Here is a 21,469-nt window from a genome sequence, read left to right on the forward strand (position 1 = left end):
TACTGCTAATTACGATACAATTTCTATGAACGCAAGGAGAAAATTTACATGCCGCAGGATCGGATATATCGATAGTCCGGTTATATCGATATGTTTTCCGACTCCCGAGAATATCGATATAACGAGACTTTACTGTAATAATAATAATAATACATTCAATTTATAACCACCTTTCAAAACTCTCAAGGACACGATTTAGTGATGTGGTTATTTGGTGATTTAGTTACTTAGTTATTTAGTTAGACACCCTCGGGTGCTCCTTTGGCTCCGGGAGAAGAGATCAGATGGCATATTAACGTCACTCCGTGCATATGCAAGGTACACGCTTGAGATTGACTTGGTCGCAGTGTTGCGACAACATGGGTTGCGGCGACCCATCGGCTGATGTTTTTGTTCGATATTCTCAAATGGAACCAGAACATCTGACAACCAAAGGGTATAAGAGCACTAGGGCATGTTTTTTTTCGAGGTTGTTGGCCTACTTTATGTCACTCATGCAAACAAAAATCAACAAAAAAAAAAAACGATGCAGCATACATAGTTTTTTTGCTTGCTCAAAACCCAACGCATGTCTGACCAAAGCCAGAAATGGCATATTGGATTTTTTTCCCCCTCTGTGCCACTGTAAGTTCGTTTTTATCTCCTGCAGCAGGTGCATTCGCGTAGAAGGGGTGGGTGGGGTGGGCAACGCAGAAAGGCGAAGCTCATTCATCACAATTGGCTTTATTGTCAAAAACCCGACACGACAAATGGGGGTTATATATCGCCAGAGTAGTATAGGGTTTAATAGCCAATAGTCTTTTTTTTTAACCCTGTGCTCCAAAGAACTCCAAATAATTTTACAATTGTGCTCACAAGGCAGTTCAGGGTTTAGTGTAAGTATTCAAAAGACTTTGCATCGTGCACAGTGACGAGAAATGCAAGCGAGTCCAAACATCCGGTCCGCTTGGATAAGTTGAATGAGGGCCAAATCACTAATGCACAAGGATAAAAAGTCTTCAGGATAAATTTGGTATTTAAATTATTAAAATGAGGGAAACACATAAATGGAATAAACTGAGGGAAATATATATATATATATACGTATATATAAAATTTAACTGCATGTGTCTACTGCATTCCATGCATTTACAAACATTTTTGCTGCTTTTATTTCCACAGAGAGAGTTGTCGTTTTGTTTATCGTGCCGCATAAAAGCAGAATTAGCCCGGCCACGGGGGTTAATGAATTAACGGTCCGAGTGAGGATGAAGCTCGCGAACGCGCTCATAAAATAGAGGCGGGCGAGCACATCTGGATCAAATAGGGGGGGTTCCGTATTCTTTTCAAGGTCGATTGTGACGTATATGGATGACCGCAAACAACCACCTGGCGATAAACGTGATGGGGTTGGAAATCTATCAGTGACGCGCTTACCCCCTCGATTTCCCCCCCCCTGTGATCTGTAGTAAGTGCACAATCACAATGCGTCATGAGGTTTGCTTCATTCATTCACTACCATTCATGAATTTATTCAGAAAGTGAAAATATGACGTAGAGCGCCATTCCCGAATTAGTTTGGTTTTGTTTTTTCTTGCTTGGGTGCTGATAAAGTGTTGGCCAGACTTCTAGCAATGTTTTCCCTTTCCACAAGGGGCCAGCATATCCCTTTTTTTCCATGTTAGCGCTTTGTTCCAGTTAAAAATGTTGTTAAAGCACTATATAAAACAATATGTATGTATTGCACTGTATTTTGGACAGCCACCCTCATTTTAAGCTCATATAACTCCAGACCCATATAAGTTAGAAAATAACTCTTTTTTTTCTGATAAAAGAAGAGAGTCTACGATTTCTTACGCTAGATTGAATGCTGATGTAGCCCTAAAACTCAATATTCTGTGGGTCCGGGAATTTGAGTGACAATGACAAAAACCCTGGCACTGTAGTGGACACCTTTTTGCACATCGTCTGGCAGTGAATGAGTTAAACACATTTCTCACCCAACATAAATGTGGCAGCAGCATAGGAAGAAGCAAAAATAAATAAATAAATAAAAAAGTTGGGTTGTTTTCCCAGTCCACTCACTAGCTGGTTTGCTACAGATATTGTAGATATACTCAGCAGATAGATTGAAGATAGGATTTGAGCAAGCTTAAGCGCTAGTCGCCATTTTGGACAGTATTGTGGTGTACTGAAGTTGGAGTCAATTTATGTGTGCGTGTGTGTGTGTGTGTGTGTGCGGGTGTGTGTGTGTTGGGTCATTTTGGCCCGCTCGCATGCATCTGTTTGAGTGTTTAGTGTGACTGTGGTAATATTTAGACAACCTCCACATCCCCTGATCCAAATCCAAACGGAGCGTTTCCAGATGGGGAGGCAACTTGTAAACCGCCGCCGTCCGTCTCATTCGGGCCTCCGCATACACACACACACACACACACACACACACACGCATACACGCTCAACCGCACGCTTTTTGTCACATGAATGATGTGCAAGATGGTCAATGGTTGGATGGTGTAGGGCTTTTTTTTGCTCTTAAAATAGAAGCTGAATAATACATGTCGATAAAAGACAGGAAAAGTGAGCACTTGGAGACTTTTTTGAGGAGACAAAGCACTATGGTACCCAAGTTCAGAAGGTTGATGTCAAAGTCACAACCTTCAGAAAGCGATTCTGATTCTTCTCCGTGCGATACAACGAGATACAAGCCACACGAACGCAAGTTTGCCTGTTGAACATTACGTAAATCACTTTTGAATGCCCCCCCCTTCTTCTTCATCATCTTGACATACATCAGCACATTTTTTTCCTATAGCGTATTGAAGACCCGCAAATCCAAAGTAGATGAAATGAATTAGCTTGTGAATGGCTTTCATGTTTGTTGTGATTGTACACGTTGTGGCGTTGCTATGCAGTGACCTCATCTGTACTTGGAGTTTTACATTAACTCATTCACTGCCATTCACAAATGTATTTTGGAATTGAAAATATGACAGAGCGACGTTTGGGTTTGTTTTTTTTTTTTTGTTTGTTTGGGTGCCGATTATGTGCTGGCCATTGCCTCTGGTGATGTTTTTCCCTTCCACAAGGGGTAGCATTTCCCCTTTTTCCCATGTTAGCACTTTGGATTGGATTGGATTGGATATGACTTTATTAGTCTCACAGTGGAGAAATTTACATTTCTTTGTTCCAGCTTCCGCTGTTCTTAAAGCGCTATATAAACCTGTATGTACGTCTTGCATTGTATTTTGGACAGCCACCCTCATTTCAAGCTTATATAACTCCAGACCCATATAATTTAAGAATTAACTCTTTTTTTTCTGATGAAAGAAGAGATCCGAAGGTTTGTAACGCTGCATTGAATGTTTATGTATATCGTAAAAGTCAATATTCTGCTGGTCCTGGAATGTCACAATGACAAAAACCGTGGCACTGGACTAGGCAGTGAATGAGTTAAGGATTTCTCACTCTCTTTTATATAAATATATGTCAAACTTGTCGAAAAACAAAATGAAACACCAGAAGCGCGTTGAGCTTCAAAATCCACTTTTCCCTCAATATGGAATCAAGACCATCCAATTGTCTCCCGTAAAAGCTTCTTATTGGGATAGAAAGAAGATGAATTCCAAGCGACCATCTGCCAACCATTGACTTGCGCTCAATGAGGCTCATCCCTGCGTGCATTGTGTACAAATGTTGTTTTATTAATTGTTGTTGTTGTTGTTGAGTTACACCATTGAAGAACTATCTTTTTGGGGGGTAAATTGTGATTAGCATAAATAGCAATTGACAACCCAAAAGATGTTGTAAAAAAAAAAATAAAATAAAATGCACGGATCTTAAAAAAATGTTTGGAAAAGCCATCTGCTAGCAGTTATCAACATGTGGTAAGTAGTGCTCAGTCAAAAGAATGTAGTAGGGGGCAGGGGAGAAAATGTGGAAGCATGCAATTAGGTTCTGGTCTATTTTCCGCTCTGGAATTGGTTTTATAACCCTTCGTTTTCTTATGAGACAATCAATTTAGGGATTATGACGTCAACCACAGCCATTGAAATGAAACAAACACTGCATCCGGCATCCTCGCGGACCGAACGCGGCACGCCGTTGGATTAATGCGACATCTGTTGAGGCTGTAAAGTCTGGCAGAATTTTTAAAAAAGTGTCACAAACACACGGGCACATGATGTAATCTCATCAAGTGATTACAATCTGTGGAACACAAATATCGTGAAAGGCTGGAAAAACAGAGGAAAAAAAACAGTTGTGGAGAGAGAAGAATTTGCGGATTATTTTTATGTGGATTTGAGAAGCAGAATGTTTATTTGGCGTCATACTATTTGTGGAAAAAGGAATCCCGGTTACTATACTTGTTTTGATCTTGTTTTGATATCATCATAAATTCATCAGACCATCATTTCTGACACTCTCAACCTTTTGAAAAGCAGCGTTTGAAATTTGTAAATTGCAACATTCCGGAGGGGAAGAGTTAAAACACTAATTAACTGACAAAAATAAAATATGAGAGTGTAAAAAGCTGGGGGGAATAAAAAACACAAGTGTCGGGCTGTCTTCCAATAAAACGAAAGCGGTGAAGGTCCTGAAAAAATATGCTAAATCTATTCATGAAAAGCACACCAATTATATAGTCGCAGAAAACCATCACAAACCTGACGTTTAGTCAAAGTTATTAAAAACAAACAACCGCAGTCCTCTTGCCCTTATCTAACCTTTAACACAAAATCATCCAAAGCCTTGGCCATCTTTTTTTTTTTGCGGGGGGGGCAACATAGGCTAAAATGTTCATTTGACATGGTTTCTTGTTTAACTGCAGCGATGTACGCTTACTTTCTTCAGTACACTGGGTCGCAAAGACTGTTTTTAACCAATTATTTGGTAAGTGAATCACCCTCTTAAAAAGAAAAATGCTCAAAAATGAGCAATTTTTTATTTCTTTTCGAGTTGTTTTTTTTGTGCAAAATGAATATTTAAAGAAATGAAATTATGCCTTTTGCTGTCTACAGTTTATTTATTTATTTATTTATTTATTTGTATTGGACTGGATTAGCCTTTATTAGTCTCGCAGTGGAGAAATTTACATTTCACAGCAGCAAAGTTATACAAGGAATAGGAAAGGTTACAAAGAAGTACAAAAACAAAATACAGGAGCTGCTGGAAAGACAGCCACTGTCGCGGCGCCATCTTGATGTCAAAAGAACATAAAAACTAAATAACAAAATAATATGACAGGACAAAGACACAGTCATTCAATCTTAAGGCACTTTCTGCTCCGTCTTTGTGGTATGAAGCAGTTCTCGATGAAAGAGGAGAGCATCCTTTTCACCAGTGAATCAGGGACGTGCACGTCTGCCGAAACCTAAATGTTGACAGCAAAGACAAAGCTGTAGCATCCATTGACAAAAAGAGATTGTCTCACATTTCCGCACAATCCGCTTCGATTCCAAGCCGCGACAGGTCCACTGACATTCCTCAAGCCATGCATCCATCCTGCCGCATACTGTCCAATAGCACCAACCTTTCCGCTGAACAAATTAGGGGTGTGAAAATGCTGCCCATTACACGCACAAAAAAAGTCATTTATTTATTTATTTATTTATTTATTCATTATCCAGTAAATATTTAATCATCAAGTTTTATCACCCTAACCGTGAAAGCCATACCCTCACCCAAACCTCCAAATCCCAAAATAACGCCTCTGCTTCCACTTTTAACATGTTTGAGACACATACAAATATGTGTAACAAATACTCGCAGCTAATTAGCTGCTAATTATTCACGCCCGTGTAAACAATGGCACCAGATGGCAAAAAAAGTGTCCCATTAGTTGCTAATGACCTCAAACAGCATGAGCCTCTCTCATTATGCCACAATAGTGTTTAATCGTACACCCTAGCGACATAAGTGCACTACAGTTACCATTTCCGCCTAAATGTATGGAGATGGTGTGCATTAGGCGTCTGATGTTTGACCGAGTAAGGTTAAAACACAGTCAAAGTGGATAAGGAAAATAATTCTAATTGGTCGGTGAAACGAGTCATGGAGTCCACCCACTCTCTGGACAAAGCTCGACTACGGGCAGTGGTGGCGCATAGCCTCCCACTCCCGGGCAACCACTTGTTCACCTCGCTGGCCATGTTTACCCACGCACGCAACTAAAATGCCCTTACTTTATGTTCCCGGGGCGCCTGCGGCTGTGAGCCAGTCCTTTTTTCTTTGACTTTTTCTTACCATGTTTTTAAAGTCGGATATTAAAACAAAGTCGAGGGTGCAAATGGCAATTTCAAACGTTTGGGTGTTAAAAAAACAAATTGGGTTTCACAATGGAGCTAGAATAAAGATACAGTAATCCCTCCTTTATCGCAGTTAATGTAGTGAACCCGACATGTATTGGTAAATTTACATCTGTATGTCTTTTTCGGTCCCATAATAGCAAAAGTATTCTTGATAACAAATCACGTATGCACTCAAAGGAAGGAGCGTGGGAAAGTAGTCCAGCAGCCACGGTGGCGCTGTTCGGCCATGTGGTCTGGTGTTCTTCCGCCAAATAATTGTACTTTTTCACTCACTGTCATCGTTTTTCTGTTTTCTGGTTCGCTGGATGAATTTGAAGGCACGGTGCATCAAAGGCCGCCATAATCGAACCGTGAAGTAGCAAATATTACTGTAAATATTTCTAATTGAGGTTTTAAGTGAGGTTTAAGGAGCAGGTTAGGGTTGGAAATGAGGTCGTCGGGGGCATGAATGCTTTTGTTTTTTCTTGGGTGATTAGAAGAGCAGCTGTCTCGGTCCCCTTTTGCTAATACTAATTGCTCCACATTCCATGCTTTTAATTAGTCGTCTCTTTATTGTTTATTCGCCTTATTAGAACATAATGTTAGCATGTTTTTCTAATCGCGCTCGGCACAGCAAGTACTCTCTCACCGGGTGTAAAAGCAAAGAATGTGCCGTAATGGAAGCGCTAGTGCACAGTAATTGGGTCTTTCTTTTTTTTTCTGTCTGAGATTCCCCGGAGACCAATGAACACGTTCCAAATTTCCTCCACAAGTGCTTTTCTCCTCTTGGGTGTATCAGACAAAGTATGTTCAGCCCAGCGGCAAGTTATCGGCGCAACGCTCTTCCCACTAAGAAATTGATTCAAAGATACGGCAAAGAATACCCACACATAAAACACACGACTGCCCGAAGACAGCTGGGATTGGTTCCAGCATGCCTGTGACGCCAATGTATGAATGTACATCTATGTTTAGTGAGAGACACCCGAGGAAGAGCCATCAAAAGGCAAGGGAAGTATGTCGAAAGCACAAAGGAGACGGAAGCGCTTTGTTCGAGCTCACATGTGAAACTTGAATGGCAAAGGCCAAGCAGCTCGTGGGTTCTTTTCTTTTGAAGGAACTTAGCCCTTCATCTCAAGCCCAGTTTGCCCGGTAAAGGCCATTGTGGCCTTTCTCGTACAATAGCAGCGCTCATTTTCACTGAGATATTTTATCCTGGACCGTATGATGAAAGTGCTGTATGCTGACAGGAGAAGCTTTACTTAATTTAAGTTCTTGTCTGTTTTAATGCCCGACTGACTTGTCAAAATCAGAAGTATTTTCAGACGGCAGAATAAAAAGGCAGCAATATGGCGAGTGGGTAACATTAACTCTGCTCCAGTTCCAGGGTTTTTGTCATTTTCACTCGAATTCCAGGACCCATAGAATAATGAGGTTTAGCACTATATAAACATTCAATGCAGTTTAAGAAACCTTAGACGCTCTTCTTTCATCAAAAAAAAAAAAGTTAATTCCTAAATTATACAAGTCTGGAGTTATATGAGCTTGAAATGAGGGCAGCTGTCCAAAATACAATGCAATAGATACATATTGTTGTTGTTTTTTTGCGCTGTAACAACAATTTAAACTGGAACAAAGCGCTAACATGGACAAAAGGCAAATGCTATCCCCACGTGGGAGGGAAAACATTACCAAAAGTCTGACCAGCACTTTATCGGCACCCTAGCAAGAAAAAAATAGAACAAATTTGGGAATGGCGCTCTACTCATATTTTCAATTCCCGAATAAATTTGTGAATGGCTGGGAATGAGTTAAACACATTATATGTTGCGGAATGATATTATCTAGCACAGCATGACAGCCAATTTAAAGCACAGCAAGAAGACAACTTAGATGAAATGGGTCCTCCTCAGCGTCCCCTGACCCAGTCAATCGATGCTAAATTCCCCATAGCAACGCCTCGGATAAGATAGCCCTCCTCAAATTTTGTCCTGGACAGTCCGTACAGCAATATTAGATTCAATCTAAGAATATAACTAATTCTTACTAATGAGATTTAAACATGTTCTTTTGAGGTTAGCGACCAATTCACATTAGCAATCATTCATACCCACAAAAGACATAATCTGTCTTTAGCCTCTCAATGTGGAAAAAATATAGCAGGCCAAATGTTCATGAATAGTCAACAAGCAAGTCTCTCAGTCTCTGAATTTTTTAGTGGACTGTGCTTGGGATGTGAAGACTTAGTTGGGTACTTTTAGGTCACTGGCTGGATCGAAACAGCTCATTCAGTATGATGGAAGGCACATTTCGGGTAAAAATAATGTCTCTATATATAGTTAACAAAAATATTTAACTCATTCCCTTCCAGACAATGTGCAAAAATGTGTCCACGGGGTATTTGTCATTGTCACTCAAATTGCAGGTTTCGGACTACATCAACATTCGACACAGCGTAAGAAACCTTAGACACTCTTCTTTCATCAGAAGAAAATAGTTAATTCCTAAATTATATGGGTCTGGAGTTATATGAGCTTGAAATGGGGGCTCCTGTGCAAAATACAATACATACATATAGAGCTTTAACAACAGTTGAAGCTGTAACAAAGCGCTAACGTGGACAAAAGGCAAATGCTGCGCCCTCGTGGAAGGGAAAGAACATTGCCAGAGGTCTGGCCAGCGCTTTAACGGCACCCCCCGCAACATAAAAACAAAACACAAAATAAGTCGGGAATGGTTCTCCACGTCACATGTTTAAATTACTGAATACATTCAGGAATGGCAGCGAATGAGTTAAAAAAAGCAAACCTAACTCGATAAAAGTGTTCCAATACTGCCCGTTCCAGTGTCGACGAGCTGCGAGCAATCAGAAACAAGCGCCCGCGTCATGATGAAAGTGCTACAAAAACAGTCTGAGTGTCACTGTCAAAATCCATTGTGGGAATAGACAGGCCGCGGTGTAAACAGCGCGACCATTCGGGGCACGTGTTTCTCACACAATGACGACCCGATTGGCTTGTCAATCACCCGCGGATCACCTGTCGCCACCAGTGACGCGGCGACAGCAACGCTGACCTTCACCAATGACAATAAACAATCGGGGCCAGTGGATTTACACTGAATGTAATGTAATGTTATTTTCGCATGCAAAAAAACATGGCAGCGTTTTTATTGGTCTTTTTTTGCACTTGTCATACTTTGGAGTGCAGACTATGTTGGCAACAAATACAAAGCAGAAATCATTTTCTTCCCATCCAGACTCGTGTGAGACAAAAATACTTTTGCTGTCCTGTTTTTTCTTTCTCTTCCCTTGCTCGCTTCCCTCTCAACGGGCTCATTAAATAAGTCATATATATGACCGCCATGTCATGCCGCAATTTCATTGAAGTTGTGGCGGCTGATTGGCAAGACTCCTTCAGGGCTTCTGCGACAATATATGCGACGTGATGGAATACGTACTTGCCGTATATGAATCCAAATGAAAAGGGAAAAAATGATATTCGGTAAAATGATGGAAGAGAGTAGTTGGCAGTCGTGGCTAAGAGGGAGTCGGGAGTGTCCACTTTTAGTTGGACTGTTTTTTGTGTATTTGTGTGTGTGTGTGGCTAGCAAGGGGCTGTCATTGCCATTGCAGTTGTCAGTCAGAGGCGGCAAACAATGGATGGAGATTCTGGGTGAAGTAAAATGAGCTGGCAACCATCTTGATGGCTGCCACATATTTTTTTTTTTTTGCCGGACACTTCTTTGGGAACACCTGTGCCTGATGTTTCGAAGTTCTCCACTCAAAAAAAAAAATCACAATTATTAACTCATTCACTGCCGGACATGTGCTAAAATGTGTCGACTCCAGTGCCAGGGTTTTTGTTGTCACTTGAATTCAAGGACCCATAGAATATTGACTTTTAAGACTACATAGAGACAGGAGTTGTATGAGCTTGCAGCTGAAGCTGCAACAAAGCGCTAACATGGGAAAAAAAAGGGGAATGATGCCCCCTTGTGGAAGGGAAAACATTTCTAGAGGTCTGAGCAGCGCTTTATCGGCACAAAACCCGCAAGAAAAACACGAACAAATTTAGGAATGGCGCTCTAGGTTATGCTTTTCAATTCCTCAATAAATTTGGGAATGGCAGTGAATGAGTTAATAGTTACATGAGTGGTTGAAGACATTGCCAAACTTGATTTTGTAAACAAGCTACGTTCCATTTGCAGTGATCTTCTTAGAATGAGCCCCATGAACTACAGAACCAGCTGGAGTATTTGTTATTTGTTTCTTGTCTAACTGACGTTTAAATCCAGTAAATACAACTTCGGACTACAGGTCTGTTTTGCAGTTTGTTTGTTTTTTGTTTTTTTTCGAACTAGCTAATTAGCTCACAGAGTGGCAAACACATTCCCATCTGTCTTTTTTATTTATTTATTTATTTATTTATCCGTTTATGTATCATTTATGTATCCATTCATTTATTTATTTATTCATCCATTTATTTATTTATTTATTTATTTATTTATTTATTTATTTATTTATTTATTTATTTGTTCATTTATTTATTTATTTATTCGTCCATTTATGTATCCGTTTATGTGTCATTTATTTATTTATTTATTTATTTATTTATTCAATTGTTTATTTATTCATCCACTTATTTATTTATTTATTTATTTATTTATTTAATATGTATATTTTTTATTTATTCATTTACAATAATACTATTACTACTACTACTACTACTACTACTACTACTACTAATAATAATAATAATAATAATCCATCAAATATCCATTTGATGGAAGACATGTCCTTCATGAGTTAGGCTTTGGGGGGGTGTGCAGCCAAGATTCATTCACAATGGAGGGGAAGGGTCCTGCTGTTTTTAGCAGACAGCCTTGAGATACTTGGTAAGGTTGCACGCTGCGTGTACAATGGCAGCAACCAACCGGACGCACAACAGAATTAAGTGAGACAGTTACACATTTATGACAATAGACTTCCCGCGGGGGGTCCAATTTCAACACAGTCCAAGCGAAAACACTTTTTCAATGGTGGGGAAAGTGTTTGTATTGAGTCTTCCGCTTAAAGTTGAATTCTGACTTGGAGGGCCTTCGATTGGCTTCTGTTTCTTTGTCTTGCTCTGTCGGAACGATCATTTCATGTATTTTTGTAACTTTTAAAAAATGGAGGGCATGGATGAAAATGGCACAAAGTTGGTAAGAATAGTTAAAAACAATGGCGTCATCCTGTTGGGCTGTTGTTTAGGCCTTCTTTGCTTCACTTATCACCTGCAAATTTCCACGAGTACTTTCCAAATTCCTCTTTTGCAGCCAATCATTAATCCACTGACTTGTGTTCCGCCTCATTAAAAAAAAAAAAACGATTCACGGTGCCTATTTAGCTTTATCTTTAGCTTTTCTTTCCTTTTTTTAACTCCAGAGATAGATTGCGAGAAGCTTTAATGGAATCCCAATGATGGAATTGGAATGATTGCAGCTTGTTTGCGTCGCATCTGGGCGTGAGAATGAACCCCCTCCCTCCCTTCCCTGATGCTAATTATCTCCTTACTTCAACATAAATGCTTGTTTTTGGCTCGAAATGAGCCGTGATGGAGGAATAATCAACGGTGATGCTCTGGGGCTGTATTGTGTATCAAGAAAGGCCGATGCGTATGTGGAACTGTAGCGGCTTGGAAATAAAGCGGATTTACGTGGGACAGGAGATGTAATACTATCTATTTTCGTCAATGGATGTGATAGCTTCGCGTTTGATTTCAGCATTTAGCCTGTAGTAGACATGCACATTGATGCACACCGTGATGTATCTGATCCACTGGTGAAAAGGATGCTTTAATCCTCTCCTATTTCATCTAGAACTGCTTCATACAATAAATAGGATGCAGAAAGTGCTCAAGGTAGAATGACGGTGTCTTGGTGTTGTCATATTATTTAGTTTTTTGGTTCTTTTGACTTCAAGATGGCGCCGCGAGAGTGGCTGCCTTTACAGCAGCTCCTGTATTTTGTTGTTCTAATTCTTTCTTTCCTTTCCTCTTCCTTTCATCACTTTGCTGCTGTGGAATGTGAATGTCTCCACTGTGAGACTAATAAAGGCTAATATAATCCAATCCAATCCAATGCTTGATCGATGCTCGTAAATGTGGGGATTTATTTTTTTACCTAAGATGTTTGTTGTTTACCCAACTGAAAAAAAAGCATACCGTGCTTATCAGAACAGGAATCGATTTCATTTATCCATCTCATTTAAAGGTTATCCAGCCCAATATAAAAGAGATTGAAGGTAATATGTGTTGGTTGCTATTCGTCAACACTCAACCAGACATTTTTTGTGTGTGTGTGCCTTACCTCAAAGAGTCAAAGCCAGCAAGACTCTATTGATTTTGTGCGACTTTTGATCCTAAACCTGCTGACAGTAACCCGGAAGTCACGACCTGTCTTTTCAAGTCGGTAATAGAGAACATCCTCGTTCAGAGCGATGACTTTTCAGATTTGCCGTTATATGTAAGACGAAAGACCCCTTGTTGATTTTGGTAGGAGTCGTGCCAAGGTGGATAAAAAAAGACTTGCGACAGAAAACAGTGACAGGTCTGCCAAAGTCATACATTTTGAAAATTTTATATCGATCTTAAATAGACCCCCCCAAAAAAAACTCACCTGAAAAGACACTGCAGGTCCGCTGCAATGCATTGAGGTGAACCATTTTTTTTCGCCATGTTTTTGATTTTACTGTAGTTTTTGTGCAATTGCTGCCAGATTTGTGCCACTTGTCACGAGAAATGGTGACTTTTTAAAGTGCTTCCTTGTTCTTGTTATCTTACAACTCGTGTGCGGTTGTGTCACATTCTTCCATGAGTCATTGTGATGGTTTTTAGGGGAAGATTTGTTGTTGATCTCACTCTCGCCAGCTTCATTGTATCCTACAATGCAAGAATTCTGGAGGAAAAAAACAGCATCTTATTATATTCAATATGCTGCGCTCGGCACTCTATCACTAAGGAGTTTTTTTGTTATTTTTTTTTCTTTACCCACCTTTATGGGTCGTTTGGGAAATTAAATGCTCTTGAATACTGAATCACAGAAGAAAACGTGGAAAAAGAAGACAATTATGGTGAAGTGAATGGAGGATTGATTGCTTTACTTTGCTACACAATCACTTTTATTTTCTTTTCAGTTTTTGTTCATGTCTTTTTTTTATAGCCTTGGCAGTTGAGCTACGGTGTTCATGTTTACATGCGCGCGCGTGAGTGTATGAAAAAAAAGGTACGTGTATCGTATCCTTGCCAAAGGTTAGCACCAAGATTTATGCATTGCCCTTCAGCGATTTTTTTTTTCCTTTCTTTTTTTTAATGTTTGAGTTACTAAGATTGAATGTCACTGATAGCGGTCATTTTGTAGCCCGCTAAAATAACAGCAATGGGTAACACATGATGGAACGGTGGACATGTGGTTAGCACGTCGGCCTCACGGTGCAATGGTGCAGAGTTTGATTCCTGCCTTTTCTGTGTGAAGTTTGCATGTTCTCCCTGTGCCTGTGTGGGTTTTCGCCGGGTACTTCACTTTCCTCCCTCATTCCAAAAACTTGCAAGGCAGGTTATTGGAATGCAGGTAACATTGGACTTATGACCGAGTTCCGTTCCAACCAAACGGTCGTAAGTCAAAATGGTTGTAAGTTGAAATCCATTAAAAATGTTGAATAGAGATTCGTAGGCTAAATGACTCGCAAAGTCCCCCCTCTGGTGTCGTCACATGGTCGATTGCTGTGTGAGAGTGAGAAAATTGTCGTACACGTTGCCGGCCTGGTAGCGCGTTGCGGTGCCAGGCGTAGAATTAAAATTTTTAAAAATAGGGTCTGGAGGTCGCGGTCGTAAATCGAGCTGGTCGTAAGTCGGATGTTACCTGTACTTGAAATGGTCTCAAGGTTTGATTGGGAGTGTGAATGGGTTATTTGTCAATGGGTGCCTTGCAATTGGCTTGTAAGCAGTTCAGAGTGTGCCTCGCCGACAGCCCGACAACAGCTGGGATAGGCCCGCGACCGTTGTGAGGACAAGCAGATTGATGTCGTTACTCTATTTCCTTATGTTAGCATTTTAGCATTTGTTTACTAACTCTTAGCATGCTGATATTTTGATTTGAACAAAGAGCTGACGAAAGGATATGACGCAACATGCTCGACAGTCTGCCGGAGTGCCTTTTGGCAAACTAGTGCCGTCGTGTGCATGTTTGCGTCTGCACATTTTAACATTAAAACTTTGACGTGTGCGCATTGCCTGTTAATGGGTTCTGACTGCAGGCCAATCGTTTCACACGGCGGTTTGCCACCAGTTTGTCTTTATCTTTTATGCATGACTTTAGATTTTTTTTTCTCTACTTTTTGCCCTCACCTGCACGCAAGATGGCCACTGGATATATTTTGCTTTTTTCAATACATTTTTTTAAAGAAGCATAAAGACTTATTAAATAGTTGCTTAGGCAGAGAGGGCAAGGTGTACTCACCCCATTTTAAGCATTTTTTTTTTTTGCTGTGACTACCTTTACGTGTCAGCTTTTTTTAAACCATCAAAAAGTGCCTTTTCTCAGCTGTGTTATCTTTTTACGCGTCACCACGCGCATAAACGACAGCATTTCAGGCATTCCCTAAAGGCGAGCGGTGGTCCTCCCGAGGTCCAGTGCTCCCGGACAATGCATTCATTTTTTAGAAGCAGCCTTGGGGTTGATGTGGGCGGGGCACACAAAAAAACCTTCGCATCCTACCAGCTACTTCGCCAACTCTCTACACGGGTGATGTTAGCCTAAGTTCCGTTTCGGAGTTGGGTCACTCTTTTACAGCCAATTAGGAGGGGGAAAAAAAACATGTGCAAATAGACTCATTATTTTTCATAAATTAATTATTGATGAATTAATTCATGATGAATTCTCACCAGAGGCCAAACATTTGTACCTGCCGCTGTTCTTGATAATGAGCTTTAATTGACTGAGGCCACACACACACACACACACACACACAGTCACCCCCAGGTGTGTCCTCTGGCTCGCGTGATGCCCTATATGCAAATGAGTAGCCTCATTATTCACTAATTCCTTATTGCCACTGTATGAGAAGCTGGCGAATGGTCACACATTGGACATCAGCGTGTCAATGAGTCGCTGGGTCTTTCTTTGGGTAACCCTCGAGTATTCTTCCTGTAACTGCAGACAAATACGCACGACTGATACACTCGCTAGCTAAACCTGTTAATTAAATGAGAAGTGAGGCCAGTCAGTTGCCTCAAAACCCCCACCGCATATGCTACATCTGCCGCCCTGGTCCGCCTGTGGCTCGTCTGTTGCCGCTCTGTCCTCAGGTGCCGCATCTGGTTCCAAAAATGACCTATGCGGTATCCACTAATACATCTGTGGCGACAACATCCGCCGCTTTATTTCCCAGAATCATCATCACCGGGCCCCGTTTTCACTCAACCCACCCGCATCCATTGGCCAGACATGAAAACAGGCGCATATGCTCCCTCATTCGAAACAATCGATACCAAGATTCACTCAAAATTACATTTTTTTTTTTGCTCTTGTGGAATTCTCCCTTGCAGTGTATCACTTATAATGGACTTCTTAATGAGCGTAACCAGTGCAGATACTCATCAGTGATCAATGATGTCATTGGCCTCTTGACTTCCTTCGCAGCCTGGCGGGCGTCTGTTGGAGGGTGACGCCTTCCACTGGCATCCCCCTTTATTATATTATTTTTTTTCCAGGATCGTTATGAATATGTATCCGACCGACCTAGAGGGAAGTGCGGGGCCAGTAAATATGGATGCTATTTATGAATATTTATTGTTGACTTATTGAGATGTGACATGCACTCTTGAAGGGCGGCATATGCCTTCACTTCCAATGTTGTTTATCTCAGACTGTTTACTCCTTTGTCTAAAACAAAAAAAAAACATGTATTCTAAACCTATAAACCCGTCTGCAACTTAACTCATTCACTGCCAGACTTGTGCAAAAATGTGTCCACTCTCGTACCAGGGTTATTGTCATTGTCATTAGAATTCCAGGACCCACAGAATATTGACTTTTTGGACGACATAAACATGCAGTTCAGCAGAAGAAACCGTGAATAATTCCATTATTGTGAGCATACAGTGGTTCATGTTTTTTTCTTTGCATTTTATTCCATTATTCACTGCAGGGAAGGGAGAAAAAAAGTGTAATGTATAAAGTCTGTTATTCGCGCTTGTAGCCTGGACTGTATATCATTACAATAATAAGATATAAGACACAGTCAGCGCGACATTAATAAATACACTTCTTCATTTTGACACATTGATTTGAAATCGGAATAAAAAGATGTCAATGATTGCTTTCTCTCGCTTATATTCTCTTTTATTCTGATTTCATTTCCACCCTCAACTCGCCTCGCGGCGTGCCATCTTCTGCTTCCCCACCTCCTCCTCCTTCTCCGAGCTTGTCACACCGAAGTGCCGGAGCAAAATATAAGCACAATAGATCATCCTGACAGTTTAATTTCGCCGCTTGATTATCAGTCAATTTGATAATTATATCATGCAGCCATCCAATTAATGGCTTCTATATTTACAATGATCATCAAGCTAGCTCTCGGCGGCATTGGCGTCGTTCATCATTGCTGAGATATGAGCATCTCCGGGGAGCTTGACAGCGCCAGTGCCTTCTTGATTGAGATGTGCAAAGAGGTGGGGAGGGTATGAGGGGGGGGGGGGATGGGGTGGCATGTGTTGGTTCCGCTCCGATCTTGGACACCGTACAGCATATTTGATGCCTCATCCCTGTCTTCTCCCTCTGCAAAATGGACTCCAATGCAAACAATGTGATTTTTTTTTTTTTTTTGATGGGGATCAGCTGGACTCTTTCATATCACGCTTCCCCATCTGGAGCGTGTTTGATTCCCGACAGAGTTTGTTCAGGTAGAACCTCGGGAAATCCGTGAAAATTGATGCCTTCAAATCAGAATATCCCTTTGCGTTTCCCGGCCGAGGTAATCCGGGGATTTGGCTGTAGCTTCATATGATGTCTCAGCTGGTGGATACTTCTATATTCTTGTTGGTTTGATGCAAATTTGCATACTTTGCATTTAAAAATGCATCCATGCGTCTCACTATCTTTCTGTTTCATCGCAGACGATGTGCCTCCATACTTTAAAACGGAACCGGTGCGAAGTCAGCTGCATTTGGAGCGCAACCGCCTGGTGCTAACCTGCATGGCGGAGGGCAGCTGGCCTCTGGAGTTCAAATGGATCCACAACAACACCGAACTGACCCGCTTCTCTCTGGAGTACAGGTGAGCAATTAAGAGGTTCATTTTCCAAAAGGACGGGGTGCTCTTAAATGTCATACGGATCAGTGAGGGCTTGTTTCACTGCATGTTGCTCATTTGGCTTGTTTTTGTCATTGCATGTGGGCGGAGGATGTTTGATTACTCAAAACGATGATACTAGTTTGTGTTTCGCAGGCATTATAATGTTATTTGACCATGTGGTTAAAATGTTAAGACTTGATTACACTGTAACGCAGTAAAATTTCACGCAAGATGTCACTCAGATCGTTTGGAATGACATGTTTTTCCACATCTAAATATTTCAATGACGATAAAGCGTACAACATGATATTAATTTCCTCATTAACTCATTCACTGCTAGACAATGTGAAAAAAAATGTGTCCACTCCATGCTAGCTAGGGTTTTTGTCATTGTCACTCAAATTCCAAGACCCACAGAATAATTAGTTTTAGGACTACATAAACATTCAATTCAGTGTTAGCAACCTTAAACTCTCTTCTTTCATCTTAAAAAAATAGTTACTTCCTAAATTATATCGGTCTGGAGTTATATGAGCTTGAAATTAGGGCAACTGTACAAAATGCAATGCATACATAATGGTTTATATAGCGCTTTAACAACAGCTGAAAATGGAACAAAGGGAAATGCTGCTCCCTTGTGGAAGGGGAAATAAACATCACCAGACTCCATGACCAGCGCTTTATCGGCACCCAAATAAGAAAAAACAAAACTCGAACAAATTTGTGAACGGCACTTTACGTCATATTTTCAATTCCCAAATTAATTAATGAATGGCAGTGAAAGAGTTAACACAGTGTTCCATATAGCATACCCGCCACATAAGAGCCATTGTTGCTTCTGCTGTTGCCCGCGTTCCCTTTTTTCCTTCTGTGCTTTGCCCTTCTGACACTTCCATCATTCTCTCGTGCGGCATACTAAACGTGTGTGTGTGTGTCGTTTCTGTGTTTACTTGCTTGTGTGTGTGTGTGTGTGTGTGTGTGTGTGTGTGTGTGTGTGTGTGTGTGTGTGTGTGTGTGTGTGTGTGTGTGTGTGTGTGTGTGTGTGTGTGTGTGTGTGTGTGTGTGTGTGTGTGTGTGTGTGTGTGTGTGTGTGTGCGGGTGTGTGATGGTCGCGGGTTGGCAGATAAAGCGTCTTTAACGGTAACTGGAAGATTGTTATCATGCTGCCAACACGGCCTTATCTCGCTCAGCTCTGTCTGTGTATGTGTCTGTGTGTGTGTGTGTGTGTGTGTGTGTGTGTGTGTGTGTGTGTGTGTGTGTGTGTGTGTGTGTGTGTGTGTGTGTGTGTGATCGCATGTGTGTGTATATGCACACACACACACACGCAAAATACTGATCACACAGTGTATGTGAAGGGAAAAAAAAGAAGGATGCCATGCTTGGCGAGTTGATGATGTCTTGCAGATCTCCAGAGGCTGATAAGAGCAGAGTGACACGCGAGTGTGAGAAGTGGTCAGAATGTGCTCGAGAGGGGGTAGCGCACAACACGGTCACTGCAATGTCTTATGAGGATGAGTCACACAGCGGCATGTCCAGAAGGAGAAACAGATAATAATGTCGCGGCGAAGCTGCGCATGGTACTTTTTTTTTTGACGTCCCATGCAAACTGTAAGCTATTGTCTGTTTGGGATAACGAGGACGCTGCTTTTATTTTGCCAGACGGCTTTTTTTCACCTGCTTTCCAAGTGAAGCGTCAGGAGGCTATTTAACCAATGCTCCAACTACCTAGTAATTGTATGTTTTTCCTTTTTATATACAAGGGGTGTCGTGTAGTAAGAAGTTCTTAAAGGACAACCGACGTCTCCGGACAAGTTGTGTCCATAATTTGTAAAATGACTTCAAATGACTTCTACTGGCCGTATTTTAATAAGATTCCACCGCATATAGCTATATTTTACGTTTTAAGACTCGCGCTGAACATTCAGGAAGTCTTGTTTTTGAGTTGGTGACGAGTCCGTACGTGACGTCAGAAAAGGACCGCCTCCTGACCGTAAAAAAGACGCATTGTAGCAGTCCTTCCATCACGTCAATGTATTTTGCTGTACTGTTTTTTTTTTAACCTAAAATTTTGACGTTTGCATCGGTAGTCAGGCATCACAACAGGAACTGAGTGTGGTCTATCGCTCAGTCTTGACGGTTGTGTACTTAGTATGCAGCAGATGAAAGTTGGCTGATGTATCGTTTTTTTTTTTCTTTTTTGGTCACCATCTTTGCAGACAGCATTTCTTGTGATCCATGTTTCAAACGGCTCCTTTCCAAATTCATGTTTTTTTTCAGTCACATGGAGAGAGCAATGCAGGATTTTTTCCACTATTTTTTGTGTCCTTGAGTACTCTATATACTGTCATTATGTGGACATGACTTTTGTGTCTGACTCACTCAGATCATCAATAAGGTAGATGGAATTATTTTGGTCATAATGTAGCTTTTTTATGTAAAAGGTATGAAGAGACTTTAAAAAGCATCACTTGTGCATTGCTGATGTTCACATACAGTAACTATATTCAAACATTTCTATGTATTTCCATCTTTTTCTTTTCTTCTTTCTTTCTTTCTTTCTTTTCTTTCTTTCTTTCTTTCTTTCTTTTTTCTGTTTTTCTTTTTTTCTTTCTTTTTTCTTTCTTTCTTTCTTTCTTTCTTTCTGTCTTTCTGTCTTTCTGTCTTTCTGTCTGTCTGTCTTTCTCGCCATCTTTCTTGCTGTCTTTCTTTCTCTCTATTTATTTGTGTATTTATTTATGTATGTATTATTGATTTTGTATTTATTTTATTTGTTTATTTCTGTATTTTTGTGTTTGTTTATTTGTTTATCTGTCTGTTTGTTTATTTGCTTATTTATTAATGTATTTATTTATTCCTTTAGTCAGTTATGGATGTATTTGTTTATTTGTTTATCTATGTTTTTGTTTGTCTGTTTATGTCCTGAACATTGAAAAATGCACATATTACAAATATACTGTATCATCATGAATTAGAACTAAGCGTACGGTAACCTTAAGCGATGAAGCTGATGCAGCTTCACATAGAAAACAGATCGTAAGGCCTTCTGACAACAAAAGCACTTACTTACACTTACTACTAAATAGATTTTCCTCGAGATCACACACATCCAATTGCCATTCGGAACTTAACGTACAAATGAAATAACCTCGGCGAGGCTCCTTCTCACGTAGCACAACGAACAAGTCGGGGAAAGACGGTTTGATGTCGGCAAAGCTATTCATTGCGGCGGTGGAATTAAATTGTGCGACATCAAAGATAGAGCAGCTCCTCAGACTTGACTTTTTATCAGAACAATGTCCCTTTTCCGCCACCGCTGTCTACTTTTTTTGAAATGTGTAAATTAGTTTTGCTTGGCAGTAGAAAATCGCAACAAGAAGGGGAAAACTTTACTCCCCTACCCCCCAAGCCAATTGAGTGAGAACAAGCGTGACAATGCATCTGCCACTTTGACCGAGGTAGTAATAGAGCGTCGCAGCCGTCCGTCGCTTGCTGTTTGATTGATCTGCGCCGAATAAAATCAAACTGCGCGGCAATAGATTTGTCATCAACATTTCATAACACGCCTATTCACACACAAACTCACCTGACATCCGCCCCGGTGTTGTCGTTTCATAGCTGTCAATTCATTAAGGGTCGCCTGGTCAAAGAGATCCTGGCTGGTCCAAAAGCTCCGCAACCCTACGTCGCGTTAGCACCCGCTGTCCGTGTATGTTATAATGTATGTATGTATATATGTATGTATGTAAAGTAATGTATGTAAAGCCAATTGGCTAGTCACTAGCCAATCATAGGTCAACATCATACTCGTTGGTAAAGCGTTGGTACCCCTTTTGGGTTGCCAACTCAAAATCTGATTGGTTAGCGCA

General features: G+C 40.8%; 1 protein-coding gene across 4 annotated transcripts in view; it reads left to right on the forward strand.

Moving 5' to 3' along the window:
- The window catches only part of sdk2b (sidekick cell adhesion molecule 2b), a 162,557-nt gene that overhangs the window by 91,732 nt on the left and 49,356 nt on the right, over nucleotides 1–21,469 (forward strand). For all 4 annotated transcript variants that reach the window (XM_089016246.1, XM_089016248.1, XM_089016247.1 and 1 more), the window contains exon 2: nucleotides 17,426–17,585. In XM_089016246.1, the coding sequence (XP_088872372.1) occupies nucleotides 17,426–17,585 (160 nt within the window). The remainder of the gene's footprint in view (nucleotides 1–17,425; nucleotides 17,586–21,469) is intronic.

The sequence above is a fragment of the Hippocampus bargibanti genome, linkage group LG15 (genome assembly GCF_051943395.1).
Source record: "Hippocampus bargibanti isolate YZ-2025 linkage group LG15, ASM5194339v1, whole genome shotgun sequence".
Taxonomy (NCBI): domain Eukaryota; kingdom Metazoa; phylum Chordata; class Actinopteri; order Syngnathiformes; family Syngnathidae; genus Hippocampus; species Hippocampus bargibanti.